This window comes from Pituophis catenifer, unplaced genomic scaffold, assembly GCF_029215685.1.
Source record: "Pituophis catenifer annectens isolate HBS135680 unplaced genomic scaffold, rPitCat1.0.hap2 SCAF_2, whole genome shotgun sequence".
NCBI lineage: Eukaryota > Metazoa > Chordata > Lepidosauria > Squamata > Colubridae > Pituophis > Pituophis catenifer.
This window is the reverse complement of record NW_027256882.1, coordinates 40,671,871-40,687,694: the sequence shown is the minus strand read 5'-3', so window position 1 is coordinate 40,687,694 and position 15,824 is coordinate 40,671,871. Positions and strand designations below refer to the sequence as shown.

The following is a 15,824-nucleotide window of genomic DNA, read 5'->3' as shown; positions in this document are numbered from 1 at the left end:
GACTCACTGGAGAAGAGCCTAATGCTGGGAACGATTGAGGGCAAAAGAAGAACGGGACGACAGAGAATGAGGTGGCTGGATGGAGTCACTGAAGCAGTCGGCGTGAGCTTAAATGGTCTCTGGGGGATGGTAGAGGACAGGAAAGCTTGGAGGAACGTTGTCCATGGGGTCGCGATGGGTTGGACACGACTTCGCAACTAACAACAAAAATATATACATATATTCATCCTTCCAGATAGAAGGGGTTAAACACACTTTTGGATTCAACACAAGATGGCTTCAAGTGATCATCCTATCTGACACATGAGCTGAGTTTATGTGCCACAGCAAACCAAAATTCATATATAGATATTGATATATAACCAAAAACCCCAACCAACTTAATTTCTTAATGAGACTGATGGGAAAAAAGGATTTTGACCTCTGAATCTTTCTTCCTTTACCAGCAGCAGTGAACCGCAGGCACACTTACTTAACCTCCTGCAAAATTTTGCTGGGGTGGAAGAGGAGGAGGTTCTAGCTTAGCTTTAAAGATACAACCCATCAAGTTAAAACTGAGCTGGCGGCTTAAGACATAGGAGTATCTACAAGGTGTGAAATAGATCTATCTATGTGGTCCTTAGTGGGCATAGCAGTTAAGACATCAATCTAGAACCCAGAAGCTTGTGAGTTCTACGTCCACCTGAGGAACAAAGCCAGCCGGCTGACCTTGGGCCAGTCACTTTCCCTCAACCCTAGGAAGAAGGCGGCAATGGCAAACCACTTCTGAAATCCTGCTGAGAAACCTTGCAGGGACTTATGCAGGCAGAAGCCAGTAATCAACAAAAGGCAAAAACACAGGCATACACACACAAACATGGTCCTTTTAAGACTCATCATTTTGAGGGTGCAGAATCCATCAGCTATAATAAAAACCACGCGGGGAGACAGTTCCAAATCCTTTCTTTTCTTTCATTCTCACTCTTTCATTCACGCATCTCTATTTTTCTATGAGTGCGTAGGAGCACCGGAGGGGATACCAGGGTGGGTGGGTGGGTCGGTGGGAAATATTGCACGAATCCCCCAACCTAATGCACCCCACTTTCCACCCATGAGCTATCTCTACCTTTAGCCAGTTTGACACCTTTGCTCTACAACAGATCACTCTGTGTGTGTGTGTGTGTGTGTGTGTGTGTGTGTGTGTGTGTGTGTGTGTGTGTGTTTGGGTGGATGTACAGAAAATCAGGGGGCAAGGAGGGCCCCATAATTTCTTATGTTACAGTCTATGAACCTCCTGAACCCTAAGATGCCCTTCTTCTGTTTAGTGAGGGGGGGGGGTCGCTCTGCGGCCACATACACATTGGAAGCCCCCTCCCCCACCTCTGAAGGTCGCCCAGCTGCTCGGGCTCTTTGTGCGGCCCCGCCCGCCTCGAGACGGCCCGGGTGGGGTGGGGAGGGAGACCGGAGGAACTCGCGCGCCGTCGAGACGGGAGTCGGGGCATTCCCATGATGCCCCCCCCCCCGGGGGACAATGCCTAGGAATGCCAGGCGTTCTCGGAGGCTCACAGACATTGCCGCCAAGATCCCTCCCTAGTCCCTTACCTGTGAGTGGCGGCGAGCCCGGCTCCCTTTCTGCCCGACGGCTGCAAATGCTGATCCACCGTCGCGATCCGCTCGCCGAAGAGCAGGTCCACGTCGAAAGGGAACTCCATACTTTCGGCATCCGGGTCCTTTTCTTTCTTTCTTTCTTTCTCTCTCTCTCTCCTTCTTCTTCTTCTTCTTCTTAGGCCACGGACTTCCGCCTAACAACGCAAAAAGCCCCGGCTCGTCTCGGAGCGACGTGCCGAGCTCGGCTCCGCCTTTAGCAACCGGGCCGCCAAACTCGCCTATAGCAACCAGAGCTCGGCTACAGCCGACCGCGCCTCCCCGCCTCTCCTCGAGGGCGGGAGCGCGCGTGTGTGCTGGGGGTGGCGGGGGGGTTCGGAGGCGGTTAGCGGGCTGGACGTGCGTGGAACCCGGGGAACCTTCGGAACGGCCGTTGGCTGGATTGTTAAAATCCGTGGCAGGTTCCGAAGGAAGCCGCGAGTGGAATCTGGAAGAGGATGGAAGGCAGCAGTGGTGTGTGTGTGTGTGTGTGTGTGTGTGTGTGTGAGGATGAGGCGGCTCGATTCTATACATTGAGCGATCAAAGAATATTGACAACACCGCCCGTTCTTCTCACCTTTTTAAAAGTGAAAGTTTTATTGAATCTTATTTCCTTTGTTCCCGCGGTTTCTGTATCTCTCTCCGTTCCAGACTGCGGGCAGCCACGCCCACAACGGTTGTCAACGTTCCATTGAAAAGTTCTATTTTGCCGCTTAACGAAATACCGGTAACGAGCCGGTTTTCTTTTGTTTCTACCCCGCCTTTATTATTATTATTCTTTTTACAGATAACTCAAGTGGGTGAGCGTTATTATCTAATGCTCCTTACTCTTTTCCCCGCAACAACAGCCCTGTGAGGTGGGTTGGGGGCAGAGGTGGGTTTCAAAAAATTTTACTACCGGTTCTGTGGTTGTGGCTCGGTGGGCGTGGCAGGGGAAGGATACTGTAAAATCTCCATTCCCACCCCAATCCAGGGGAAGGTTACTGCAAAATCCCCATTTCCTCCAGATCAGCTGGGACTTGGGAGGCAGAGAATAAATAGGGGTGGGGCCAGTCAGAATTTTTACTACCAACTACTCAAAATTTCCGCTACCGGTTCTCCAGAATTGGTCAGAACCTGCTGAAACCCACCTCTGGTTGGTGGGGAGAGAGACAGACGGAGACACAGAGAGAGAGAGAGAGAGAGAGAAAACAACGGATCCAAAGAGGTCAGCTGAATGCCTGAGGAGATCCTCAGTCATCCAGAGCTGAAGAAGCAGTGGTGTATTAACCATTAAGCAAACTAAGCACGTACTTAGGGCACCAGGCCCAAAGGGGGCACCATATAGCTGAGAAGAAAAAAAAAAACCCAATGAAGATTGGCTTGGCTTGGCTTGGTTTGTACATATGTACAAAGGAGCGGGGCACCAAGATTTGTCAGTGCTTAGGGCACCAGTGAGCCTTAATTCGCCACTGTGAAGTAGCTTCTTGGATGAGAAGCAAATGTCTTCAAAGAATAACCGGAAAGTCCAGTTGTTTCTTGGAAAAAAGCACCTTTGGGAAAAGTCATCAGCTGGCTTTTCATGTCCAAGAAAAGTCTTAAGATTAGAACTCACGATTTTCTTGGTGTCTAGCCTGGTGCCTTAACCCCTACACCAATCTTGCTCTACTGCCCACATTGAGGAGGGTTGCAAAGTAGAGAGCCAGTTATGGATTCATTACAATCCATTTACACTAACTGATCTATCTCCCATTAAAAGATTCAATTGGCTTTCATTTTACACGTATCTAAAATTGCAGGATGACCAAAGTTAGACATGTGTATTGAGAAATTCCAGAGGTCAAATATTCACTGAGGAAGTCAGTTCTCAGCGGGAAAGACTGATGTTTAAATGAAGTGTCATCAATTTAATGGTTAAATATGCAAGATTACATTGCTCATGAACATCCTGTTCTCTACTGACTTTTTAAGGGAATGAATTCCTGACAACATTCTCATATTTCCACTGCTGAGTAAGAGTTTAATAGTTTTATAGCATATGAATAGTTACTGAACCTATGGTATAAGAAAAATGCATACACTGATCATCCTCGGTTTGTCCTTAATATATTATGTAATTAAAATAGTTTTCTTAAAATTGAAACATCCTGTGTAAGAAATCACCAACATTAATGAATTCATAAATTGGTGTCTTTGATTCAGTCTCGATTCCTGGCAATTTTATTTTCTTGGCAACATTTTCATCAGAGGTTTGTCATTTTTCCTAGGGCTGAGAGAGTGGCCCAAAGTCTCAGTTGGGTTTGCGCTAAGACAAGACTAGAATTCAGTTTTGGTTTCTAGCTGGTACTTTTTAACTAGATCAAATCATCATCACTAGATCGGATATATTTTACTGAGATGAAGGCTCATAAGAACATAAGCATATTGTTTGATCATTTCAGACTTTTAACAATTTGCAGAATACATACCCTGCATTTATTGACTTTTCAGATCGTTAGAGAAGCCTTCATATTTTTGAATATATTTCTAAATTGAACTGAGGTCCTATGACTCTTATAAATATTTAAACAAGCCAGTAACTTCACAATGACATCTTCATCCAAGTGATAAATTCTTCATTTGGAATCCTGAATTTGGGATATTCAGGGATTTCATTCAATCCTTGAATTAAGACTCTTGGCCCATGTAATTCAGTTTTTCTCTCACAAGGAGTAACCAACTATTCAAGGGAACCCACTAGTCTTCCAGCAGGTGGCCTGCAAGAGGCAATCACACTGCCATCAATGTAGACAACAGCCATCCCTATGACTTACGTGATTTGGTTCAATCCTTTTTTTGGAGTCAGCCAAGCTAGCAATTCATCTTGTGGCAGCGAATTTCAAAGCTGAATTTTGCTTCGGGTAAAAAATATTTTTTTAGTCTGTCCTGATTCTTCCAGGACTCCATCTCATTGGGTGACTGCAGATTCTAGTATTGTCAGAAGGGCAATAGCTTCTCGTCTATTCCCATCATGCATAATTTTGTAAACTTCAAATGCACCTCCTCATCAACTCCTTTCTAGACCAAGAGGGCCACATGCTCCAACCTTTCCTCATCAGGAAGCCACTCCAGCTCTTTGATCATCCCAGCTGCCTTCCTCTGAACTTTGTCTAACTCCTCTATATCCTTTTTGAGATGTAGTGCGAGAACTATGCACAATATTCTAAATGTGGTTATACAAATGAGTTACCTTTAGGCATTAAGATAATTGCATCTACCGTATTTTTGGGAGTATAAGACACACCTTTTTACCCCCCAAAAGAGGGTGAAAATCTGGGTGCATCTTATAGTCCGAATGTAGCCCTGCCTAGCCTCTGAAATGGAGGTTTCAGAGGCTGAAAAAAAAGCAAGGCAGAGAGTTCACAACCAAGGAACCTGTTGCTAAAGTTCATCTCTGGGAACAGCTGATTGGGGGTATTCCAGGAGGGCAATCAATCACCAATCAGCTTTTTTATTTTCCTCCCCAAAAACTAAGGTGTGTCTTATACTCCAGTGCATCTTATAGTCTGAAAAATATGGTATTTTTTTTAACGCCAATTATTATTCCTAACATGCTACTGGCCTTTTTTTACAGATGTACAGAGTTAGCACACCTTCATTGAACCCAGCATTTTTACAAATGGCTAAAATTGCAAATACTTGTTGGTTTCAAAACAACTACCACAGAAAATTGCCTTGAAGGTTCTGTATTGTCTCTAGTTTGGAAATCCCTGTACTAAGCCATAGTGTGGTGTGAACAAATCTGTTTAACCTTTGTATGAATCCATCTAACAGCAGCCAATTTTAACAAAACAATGATTTATTGTAAAATGAAAACCCTATCACACAGTAGATACACACATCAAATCGGTTTTTATTGTATTTGTTTTTGTTTTACCATTGCCCTATACTTCCCCCTCCTCCCCTCCCCATTCAATCAGGTGTTTCCAATAAAGTTCAATCACCAAAATCATCAGTAATCCCATTCAATTTACTGACACTTAGAAGTCCTTCTGGAGGAAATAATAGACAGGAGTCCTCTAACAGCTGAACTATATAGAGGATTTTTAAGGATCAGTTACAGGCTTCCTTGGGAATGTTATAATTGCTTTTTGGGGCTTGGGTTATGAAAGGTTGCTCTCTTCTTTCAGGTAATCCTTGTAAATCCTCCTGAAGAGTTTAATTTTTTTCTCTGGAGGCTGCTGCCAGTCATACCAGGAATACCATGATGTTTTGCTACACAGAGCTGGGGATGGAGGAGTCTTGGAAACAGCTGGATGCTGGTTGCTCCTATCCACATCTCGGAAAGAAATCAAGGGAGTGCTAACTGGTAGAAGTCCTGACAAAGGAGGCACAAGAGAAAACATATCAGAAAGAAGACCATGATTGATCTGGTTCAACCTTCTAGCTAATGGAAGGTTGGGGGAGGGCTTGGCTTAGCATATCCTATGAATTGAGTGAGCTTATAAACCATGGCATAGGGTGGATAATTTATGGCTTTTGTATGGGTGAGGGAAGACAGGTAGCATTCCTATCTATAACCTCCAAAGCATTCTAAGACCATGCCACTGAAATTTGGTAGCAAAATGGCAAAAGGTATGATGAAAGTAAAGAAATAGTAAAAATGGGTGTGCAAGCCTTCTGTGAGCCACTCCCATCCTCACCCTTGATGCTCTGAAAGCTCCAAAACGTATCATACAGGCACTTGCCACCTTCCACTGAACTCTGCCTTATTTTCCAGACCCGATTTAATGCTACTCACCATTGTCTTGAGCTTGATCAATGGCTTTGACTAGCACCTTATGCTTCTGTCTACACACACCTGTGATGCAAAAGAAAATGTGTTTCCAAGACCTGATAAGAATTCACCGTGACAAAAAAAAAAAAACCACACACACACAAAACCCTCCAACAATTGTACCTAAAATAGTCCTCATTTAGTAACAACTCAGTAACTTCCTGTACTGCTGATAAATCCCTGGCCTCTCAGTCTAACCTGCTTTGTTCACACATGCTCAAATCAACAGGACAAGTACATTGTATCTCCCAAAGGTTACGTAGGTACTGTGTGAATTCTAGACTGATTTGCATTCAGGGACTTGATTGTGTGTGCTATCTATTCCCACAATAAAAGTGGTAACACACATCCTGTGGTTTTGAACTGAGATGTACTAAAATGCTGTCGCTCCAAAGCCCTGGCATCCTGCTTGGAGAATAGCAAACCAACTGGGACAGTTTCTAAAATAAGGTTTTGGAAGATATGGTGGTTGCTGCAAATGAATGCAAATGTGGCCAGCAATAACATTGTGTATGGAGTAGTGGGAAAGCAGAAGGAACAAGAATAGTTACATAAATGAGAGGGAGAGGGAGAGAAAGAGAATATCTGGGACAGGGAATTAAATGGAGCAGGCATGAAATGCAATAGCTGTGTTACCTGTATGGGTTGCATCAAGGATGATATTTGAGTGGGGGCAGATAAACTGTTCAAGAAGCTTCACATTCTGTAAGATGAAAGGGCATGCCCAATTTTACTCATCGGTTAGAAAAGGAAACATGGCATATACAACCAATGCAACTGTTTTTATTTATTGAATCCCTAACTGTTTTGTGGCTGCCTGAATACTACTGATGGCAAGATAGACCAGAATTGTTTCTGCACTGGTATCGGTCTTTCAAACTCCCTGTTAAAAGTTCATCCAGTTAGCTTGTGGATGCTGTGGCAATTGTTTTTCATTAACATTTCAATGCTGCCCTTATAGTTCTTATGTCCAGCTGCTCCAGAACTGCCTATATTTTATATTGTTTATATTATTTGTAGCCTCTTTTTTCTGTTTCATCTATGGAACATGTTTGCATCTCTACTCTGGGGACTTTCAGTTAGGTATATTTAAACAAAAATATAAGAAAAAAAAATCCCACAATTCTTACCCTATAATCCAAAAAAAGATGTTGATCTCTACAGAGGGGACAGGGATTCCCACAGACATGACCTTTTCTCTGTAAGTACAGACAGAACAAAACAATTTATTGTGTAAAAAATTAGGAGAAGCAAATCCTATAAATTATTTTTATTTTTATTTATTTATTTTATTTATTAGATTTTTATACCGCCCTTCTCCTACTGGACTCAGGGCGGTGAACAGCCAAGAATAAAAACATCACATACAAAATTTAAGATTAATTTTAAAAGAATTAAACAAGTTTTGGCCCAATATAAAATTTAAAACACCCCAACTAAAATCAATTAATAATTAAAAATATCTAAAGGGTGGGGAGGGTTCAAGTCAAAATAATGTACCTAATGTTAGGCACCCTACTCTAAGAAACATTTAGACACCTGGAACAAGTTCAAGGGTCAGTAGGAAACTGGGAATTGTCTCACGAGCAGAAATTGAAGGAACTGTAAATGTTTAGCATAGAAGAGACCAAGGTAAAATGTTAAAATACTGTACTATATAATATCACATAATCTAAGATGAAGACTGATCGTCCTTATCCCAGAATGCAATTGTTGTTTGTTTTATTATAAACAAAAGTCCATAATTCTGCATTCTGGGACAAGCCTCACTGAAACAACAAGTAGCTGGTTTGACAATAATTGGCCTCCCCATGGATTCATCCTGATTTGTTCAAGCAGGAACCAGACAGGATAAATTGATTAGTATTCTCACACTGAAGAACTCAATGGTCTTAGGAACTCCTACAATTTTTAGAGTAAGAATTTGCCCCTCCCTTCTCTAATACTCAGATTAGCCAATTCAAAGAGAAAAAGATGATACATTCTAGGAACAAACCATGTAATACTGCATAGTTAATAAAAAATACACACAATTGATCCCTTAAGCCTGAAATATCCTTTCAAGTACAAATTACCAATATGCTGCCTCTTATCCAACTGTCCATACAATTTTTACTCTTTTTTTATACTACTTAACAAATTAAAGCCAGTTTGGTGAACACACCAGGCTAGAAACCAGGACATTGTGAGTTCTAGTCTTGCCTTAGGCATGAAAGCCAGCTGTCAGCCCAACCCATCTCTAAGGGTTGTTGGTGTGAAGAAATTAGGAAGGAGTATGCTCACCACCTTGAATTATTTGTAGAAAATGAAGGAAGGAAGGAAGGAAGGAAGGAAGGAAGGAAGGAAGGAAGGAGAGAGAGAGAGAGAGAGAGAGAGAGAGAGAGAGAGAGAGAGAGAGAGAGAGAGAGAAAGAAAGAAAGAAAGAAAGAAAGAAAGAAAGAAAGAAAGAAAGAAAGAAAGAAAGAAAGAAAGAAAATATTGCTATAAGTATCAGCAAATACTATGCTCAGTTCTTTGGGTTCGGTCACGTACATAAACAGAATGTACTCACAATGCACATCTTCCGGGTTTTCTGTGGTGGAACCTGACCCTTGAAATTACGCCTGTATCCAAACCAGACGGGATTGTTGCCATATTTAGTTATGTATTCTAAAGGGGAAAGGAAAAGAAAATGATGGCCTGTACCTAACATTTTACAAATGTACTCAGTATACATACAGCAATAAGTTATCATCTCATATACACTGTCAACCCTTTGAAATAGGTCAGGCCAGGAAACAGCTCAAGGATTCCCAGGAATGCTATTTTATAGTTGTAGCGTATGGTAACAGAAATCTTGAAAACCCAGCAGTCTTGCCCCTTTGTCCCCTCTTATACCAAACAGAATCAAGGCACGTTATTTTAACTTTCTTTCTTATGCTTCTCCTTTCTCAGGACTAACTAATCCAACTCTCAAATTGTTTAACAGTAAATTTTGGTATTCATGTTGATATGAAATATATAGTAATTCAAGCTCATTAAATGAATGTATCTTAATGGAAACAATAATAAAGAAATGGAGTGTTGCTCATATATAGTCAGACCTGATGTGATCTTATCTATATGCATTGAAAAATTTAGAAAGGAATGGCCACCACTGAAAAGACCACGGCTCGAGTTTACCAATTAAATCCATTTTATAGGTAATCCTATATATCTAGTTTCCTTGATATTAGGGAATAGGAAACATATGAGAGTAGGCCATTTTCCTGCTGTGTGACTTGCACCCTATAGCAACGGAAGGAATTATTTTATACTAAACAAGACCACTTGCCCACTTAGAACTCTGCAGTCTTCTGATTAGCAGTATCCCTTGCCATATTTTAAACTAGGGATAGGTCTTCCCTTTTTCCAGCCTTATCTAGAAGGAAGCCAAGGAGAAATGAATAGGCCCAGCCCAGAAAAGATGAAAGCAATCTAGGAAACAGAGAAAGCAAACCAGGACACTAGGAAAATATGTTGAAACAGAACAGGTTTGGGGACCACCTCAAAATTCTTTTAAGTATTGTTCCAGAAAGGAAAAGCAAACTTGCAATGAGTAAAATTGACAGATGTGGAACTTTTTTCCCATAAAGCAGACTCTTCATACAGGACCATCTGTATGTCCATCTCATCTTTCTTGAATATAGCATTCCACAGCAGCAGCTTTCAGTTTATAAACATGTAAACATGAGCAATGAAGCCGCCTGAGGATTTCTTACATGACACAACCCTACATTTAACTGTTTACTCACAATTGCTGGGCTTCCTAAACCAAACAAAACACTCACATCACAGATAGTCCACAGGTATACCACTGTTTATTGGTTCGATTTATATGCTGCCCTTCTCCGGAGACTCAGGGTGGCTTACAATGCGTTAAGCAATAGCCTTCATACTTTTGTATATACCTGCTTAGTAGGGCTTTCGCCCCCCCCCCCCGCAAGCAGTGTTCTTTTTTATACAAAGTCAGTTTATTGCCCCCACAAACCGGGTCCTCATTTTACCTACCTCGAAAGGATGGAAGGCTGAGTCAACCTTGAGCCTGGTGAGATTTGAACTTGCAGTAATTGCAGGCAGCTGGTGCTATTTAACAGCACTTTAGTCTGCTGCGCCACCAAGGCACTCTTGGTATAGTGACTGTTCAAAGTAAAAACGGCAGAGATTGATTTATGGCTGTTTTTCCACACAACCGCTGGTCACGTGATCAAAATCCGTACACTTGGCAATGGACGTGCATTTGATGGTTGCACTGTCCCAAGGTCATGTGATCACCATTTGTGCCCTTCTAACAAGCAAAGTCAATGGGGAAGCCAGATTCCCTTTTCAATCGGGTTACTAACTTACCAGTTGCAATGATTCATTCCACAACTGTGGCAAGAAAGGTCGTAAAACACCTATACTGTAGGACTGTGCAAAATGTTCTACAGTATGTATGAATTATTCCACGCATGGGATAATTGGCCAGTGATTCATATTCTAATGCATTCTATAAAATCACTCAGGATCCTTCCGGGTTTTCTTTTGTGTAAAACCTAGAATTAACCAAAAGGTACCAGGTTTTGTTTCTCCCACACTGAGCCTCACCCAAAAAGGTTCCAGATGACAATGGGTCATTCCAGATTCAAAATGAAACATGTTTTGTATTGTGTGCACAATCTACTTTAACACATTATCTCATCCTAAAAATTAATTATATATCTTTAATTATATATATATATATATATATATATATATATATATATATATATATATATATATATATCCTGTTTCCCCGAAAATAAGGCATCCCCTGATAATCAAGCCCAATTGGGTGTTTGAGCACATGCGCTAAAATAAGCCTCCTACCGAAAATAAGCCTTCCCCGAAAATATTTAATAAGACCTCTCCGAAAATAAGGCCAAGCACTTATTTCGGGGTTCAAAAAAATATAAGACAGGGTCTTATTTTCGTGGAAACACATATATATGTGTTTATATGAATGAGCTTTGTACTCCCATAAGATGTTACATATCCTGATTCCCTGCCTTTGCCTTAAGAAAATTACCTGATTCCCTGCCTTTGCCTCAAGAAAATTAAGGTAGCACGAATGATCCTTTCTCTCATTCACATTCTTTTCCTCTCTGGAAGAACGAGTACTTGGGCTCCTACCTCAGGCTAAGTGAGGAGTTTCGGTTTAGATGTGAACCAGTTATTTATAGTGCTGCTATTCCAGCTTGAAGAGTTCTCAGAAATTAACTCTGGTGAGGGCAAAGTTACAATTGCAGTGATCTTTAATTATACTGTCACTAAGTAAAAATGAACATATGTATATATAATAGTTTGTTTGCTCATTTTTTTTTATGAAGGTAGTCCTTGACTTACAACTGTAAAGGAGAGTGCCCATTAGTCATAGTTCGTGACGGTCATAAAGCAGGTCATCATGAGTGACCAAATTTTATCTTTTTTGCAGTGGTCATTAAGTGAATCACTATGGTTGTTAAATAAATCTGCAGTCTTTAAACAAATACCCTGGCTGTTAAGTGAAAAACACCAGTTTTCAGCAAATATATTATAAATAATGGTAATGGTCATGTGATCCTGGGACATCGCAAAAGGCTATAAATGCCAACTGGCGAGTGTCCAAAATGTGGTCATGTACCAGGACAGGGCACAACTGAGTGACCAGTTATAAGTCAAAGACTACCTGTTATTTTACTACCATATTGCGTGAGTACATGTAACATATTAAGAAATCTCATTGTCAATCTTTGTTGCTATAGGCATTTTGTAAACACAAACACTTATTTCACACACTATGGTAAACCAGTTATTCAATCATATTGAATAATGTAACCAAAACTAGCCAAATTTACACAATCTAGCCAAAACTAGCCAAATTTACCTATCAAATAAACTGTATTTTTAATCAGACTCTAGACCTACAGAAATTGTTCCTTTCTACCTCTATTCATGCATACCTTCACTCTCCAAGTATTTCCATGGCATTTCTTTGTAACGTGAATCTATCTCATGACCAGCTGGCTTTGTGGGTTCTTCTTGGTTGACTTCTGTGCAGTACGTACGAAAGGCCAATTGCTTGGGCAGCAGGAGGGAAGTTGTGGGTATATGCTAGGAAACAAAGCAAGACAAGGCAAGTAGTAAATACAGGTACCAGCATGGCTAGGAGTGACATAATAGGAGAAAAATGCATTTTTTTAAAAAAAGCATTTTCAATCAGATATTCAGAAATTAAGAGCAGTATCTCTAATGGGTAGGCAACAGCTACCCTCTAGCTATTTGCAGTAAAGGGATTATTGAAAACTAAAACTCAAAATGCTACGTTATCTCGTTAGTTTATTGCCTTAAGTCAATACCAATATACTTACATACATACATATACATATACATATACATATACATATACATACATACATACATATATTTCTTATTCACCTTTAAGAGTGATTTACTTCTCTGAAATTGCTTTATTATCCAGGGAGTATGGAATTCTACAAGTCAGTATGGCTTAATAATTCCGGTAATGTGCAAGAGAGCACAACCCACCCCCAATTTCACTGAAAGCCAGCCACACTAACTTATGGAAACAGTATGGGACTAGTGACATCTCTATTAGGAATCATGAGATCCTTGATGCTCTGAGCATTGTTGTTTTCTTGCAGATGTTTTATTACCGAACTAGGTAACATCAGTGCTAGAAGGTAGTGGGGTTTGCTCTCTTTTTATATACTGGTGGCCTGTCCTGTCTTGGGGGTTCCTTGACAGGGCAAGCCACTGGTAAATAAAGAGAGAGCAAAACCCACTCCCTTCTAGTTACCTACTTGGGTAATGAAACATTTGCAAGAAAACAACCAAGCTCAGAGAATACTAATGACCCTACAGTTGAACTCTTGAGCTACAAATAGTCTTTTTTATTAGGAATCACCAGATGTACTGTACATGCGGTAGTATGATCAGTTTCAGTCAACATTCAAAGTGACCAAGACATAGCTTGAGATCACATATATAAGGAAATTATATCCAAACCACTCCTTTCCTGCTACCGGTAGATGAAAAAAACATTTTTAAAATGAGGATAGCAGCTGGAAATGGAGGTTAAGAAATGAGTGCAGTCAGTTTCTTCAACAGTCTAGAATCAACTTGCTGGAATCCCCAGGAATCTGGAAGGGAAGCCTTTAAATAAAATGTGTGGTCAGAAATGGCGTTACCAGATTCCTCCTGATTTTTATTTTTGTTTATTATAGGCTGTCCTCCTTCACTGTTTCAGGAAAACTGTCTCTGAAAGACAAATATAGTATGTGCTTATGCCTTATCTTTTGTTTCTGGTTTTATTCTCTCTGTACAAGTTTAATAACTATGTTGCTTTTGAATTGGAAACAGATCAACCCTTTACATTTTTTCTATAGGAAATTGGAACAATTTTATATTTTTGTTGCTTTGCTACTGAATGTTTTGCATGGGATTATTTTAAACTAAAAGGGATTTGTTCTTTTAAAAATATTTTTTTCTCTGAGGAAGTCTTGATTCTATTAGTCACACATCTCAACTCTATCCAGCCTTTCAGTACTGCAAGGTAGCCCAGAGGAAACAAAATCATGAGTAATAATACTACCCTTAATGTAAAGTTACTGTGACAAAATCTTGGAAGTCTGAAAGGTCTTCTCCTCTAAGAAGGGAGGATCCCTTCTGAGACTCTTACCCCACCCACATTCCTCCTTCTGACTCAGACCATTTGTGATCTAGGTTGACTCCAAAGGTTATTCTCACGGCCCATATCCAGGCACTATAAAATGTATTCATTTTTAAAAATTTGCTACCGTGTTTCCACAAAAATAAGACCCTGTCTTATATTTTTTTGAACCCCGAAATAAGCCCTTGGCCTTATTTTCGGGGAAGTCCTATTGTTTTGGGGTGCATGGAGCAAGATGGCCGTCTTACCTGATTTCCAGCTCTGCATTTAAATATTTTCGGAAAGGGCTTATTTTTGGGGGGAGGCTCAAAAGCCCGATTGGTCTTATTGTCAGGGGATGTCTTATTTTTGGGGAAACAGAGTAGTATTGGCAGCCTTATCTTTCTCAAACACTAAGGGTTAAGAGAGGAGGAGGATGTGCCAGCTGAGAATTCCCCTAGAAGATAGTGATACAAGTGAGAATTACCAACAGCGATATTACAATGAGACAAGAATCCCAGACCCAAAGGCCAGTTGAAACAGTCCTCTGAGGATCCCAGCTTTCCAACTTGTCATTCGAAAGGTCAATGGAGGAAATTTATGCTTGTAACTATGGAACCAAGAGTTCTCTATTGCACTGTGGAACATGTGTGTATTTAAGAATCTACTCTAGACAATTTAACAATGTAGGCTCTGAGAACAAAGCAAAACTCTATCAATTATTTCAATAAATATAGGCTAGGAAAAACGCAGGGATTCTCTAGAAAAAAGATCTTTTTAACAGAACGACACAGCCAATATATTCTAGCATGAACATTTGTTCTTAATGAACAGAAAACAACACTACAGCTCTTTTAAAGAAAGGGAAGAAAGAAAACCGAAAGGTTTTAGAAATAGCAGAGTGCACATAGTCTAAACGGGAGTCCCCCAAACTCTTCAGCTCATTGATCCATCTCTTCATGAAGTTTCAGACTGTTCATCAGCCCTCTAAATATTTAGAATCTGAAACTAATTGAATGAATGCTACTTGAATAGCTAAGTTGTTACTTGAATAGTTTATTACTAGTGTACTTAACTACGAATAACAACATTGACCCTCGACGGTCCATTTTGATCATCTTCTTGGGGAATCGTACAACTAAGCCGTTATGCAAGACATACAGTTCTATATTTACTATCTTACGAGTAAACTTTAGGGAACACTTCATCAAATTTATACTAGGAGATAAGGACGGCTAAATCCTCAGGTAAATTAACGATAACGCAAAATAAAAAGACACCATGGATTTTTTGTAAAAAAAAAAAACCTAGGCTGCTTTTTAAAAAAGTTAATCTATCACACATGACTCTAACTATTAAAAAAACCACAAGCGTCCTCTTACCCGTAGCCCGCAAGACCTATTAAAAGCCACGCGGGCGGCTAAAGAGGCCAAGTTCCCACACAGCAACATGGCTCGACTGGGAGCCGCCATCTTGCGCGGGGCACAAAGACCGTTGCGCATGCGCCATTACGCTTCATTTCCCCCCCCCAAGGTCACCTTGAGAAAACCTGAGGCATTTCCTCCCGCCCTGAGTTCCAGGACAGGTCATTTGACTTAGTTATTATCTCCAGTTCACTCCAGGAGAAGCGATCACACATGTATTGCAAACAAACCTCACCATCACTTTTTAAAAAGATTTCTATTTTTTGGCTTTGATATCTTTTGTCACGGTTGATTC

General features: G+C 40.6%; 2 protein-coding genes across 3 annotated transcripts in view; both read right to left on the bottom strand.

Annotated features, from left to right (window-relative positions):
* The window catches only part of ATAT1 (alpha tubulin acetyltransferase 1), a 40,451-nt gene extending 38,699 nt beyond the window's left edge, over nt 1-1,752 (bottom strand). For both annotated transcript variants that reach the window (XM_070933472.1, XM_070933471.1), the window contains exon 1: nt 1,582-1,752. In XM_070933472.1, coding sequence (XP_070789573.1) covers nt 1,582-1,691 — 110 coding nt within the window. In that variant the 5' untranslated portion in view covers nt 1,692-1,752. The remainder of the gene's footprint in view (nt 1-1,581) is intronic.
* Nucleotides 1,753-5,474: 3,722 nt separating this feature from the next.
* Nucleotides 5,475-15,607, bottom strand: MRPS18B (mitochondrial ribosomal protein S18B). The gene is made up of 7 exons (XM_070933470.1): nt 15,488-15,607; nt 12,397-12,547; nt 8,970-9,067; nt 7,549-7,617; nt 7,055-7,121; nt 6,383-6,442; nt 5,475-5,959 (listed from the first exon to the last, which is right to left on the bottom strand). Exons 1-7 carry the CDS (start codon nt 15,605-15,607, stop codon nt 5,745-5,747), a joined length of 780 nt encoding a protein of 259 aa, XP_070789571.1. The 3' UTR covers nt 5,475-5,744.
* Between the last annotated feature and the right edge of the window lie 217 nt (nt 15,608-15,824).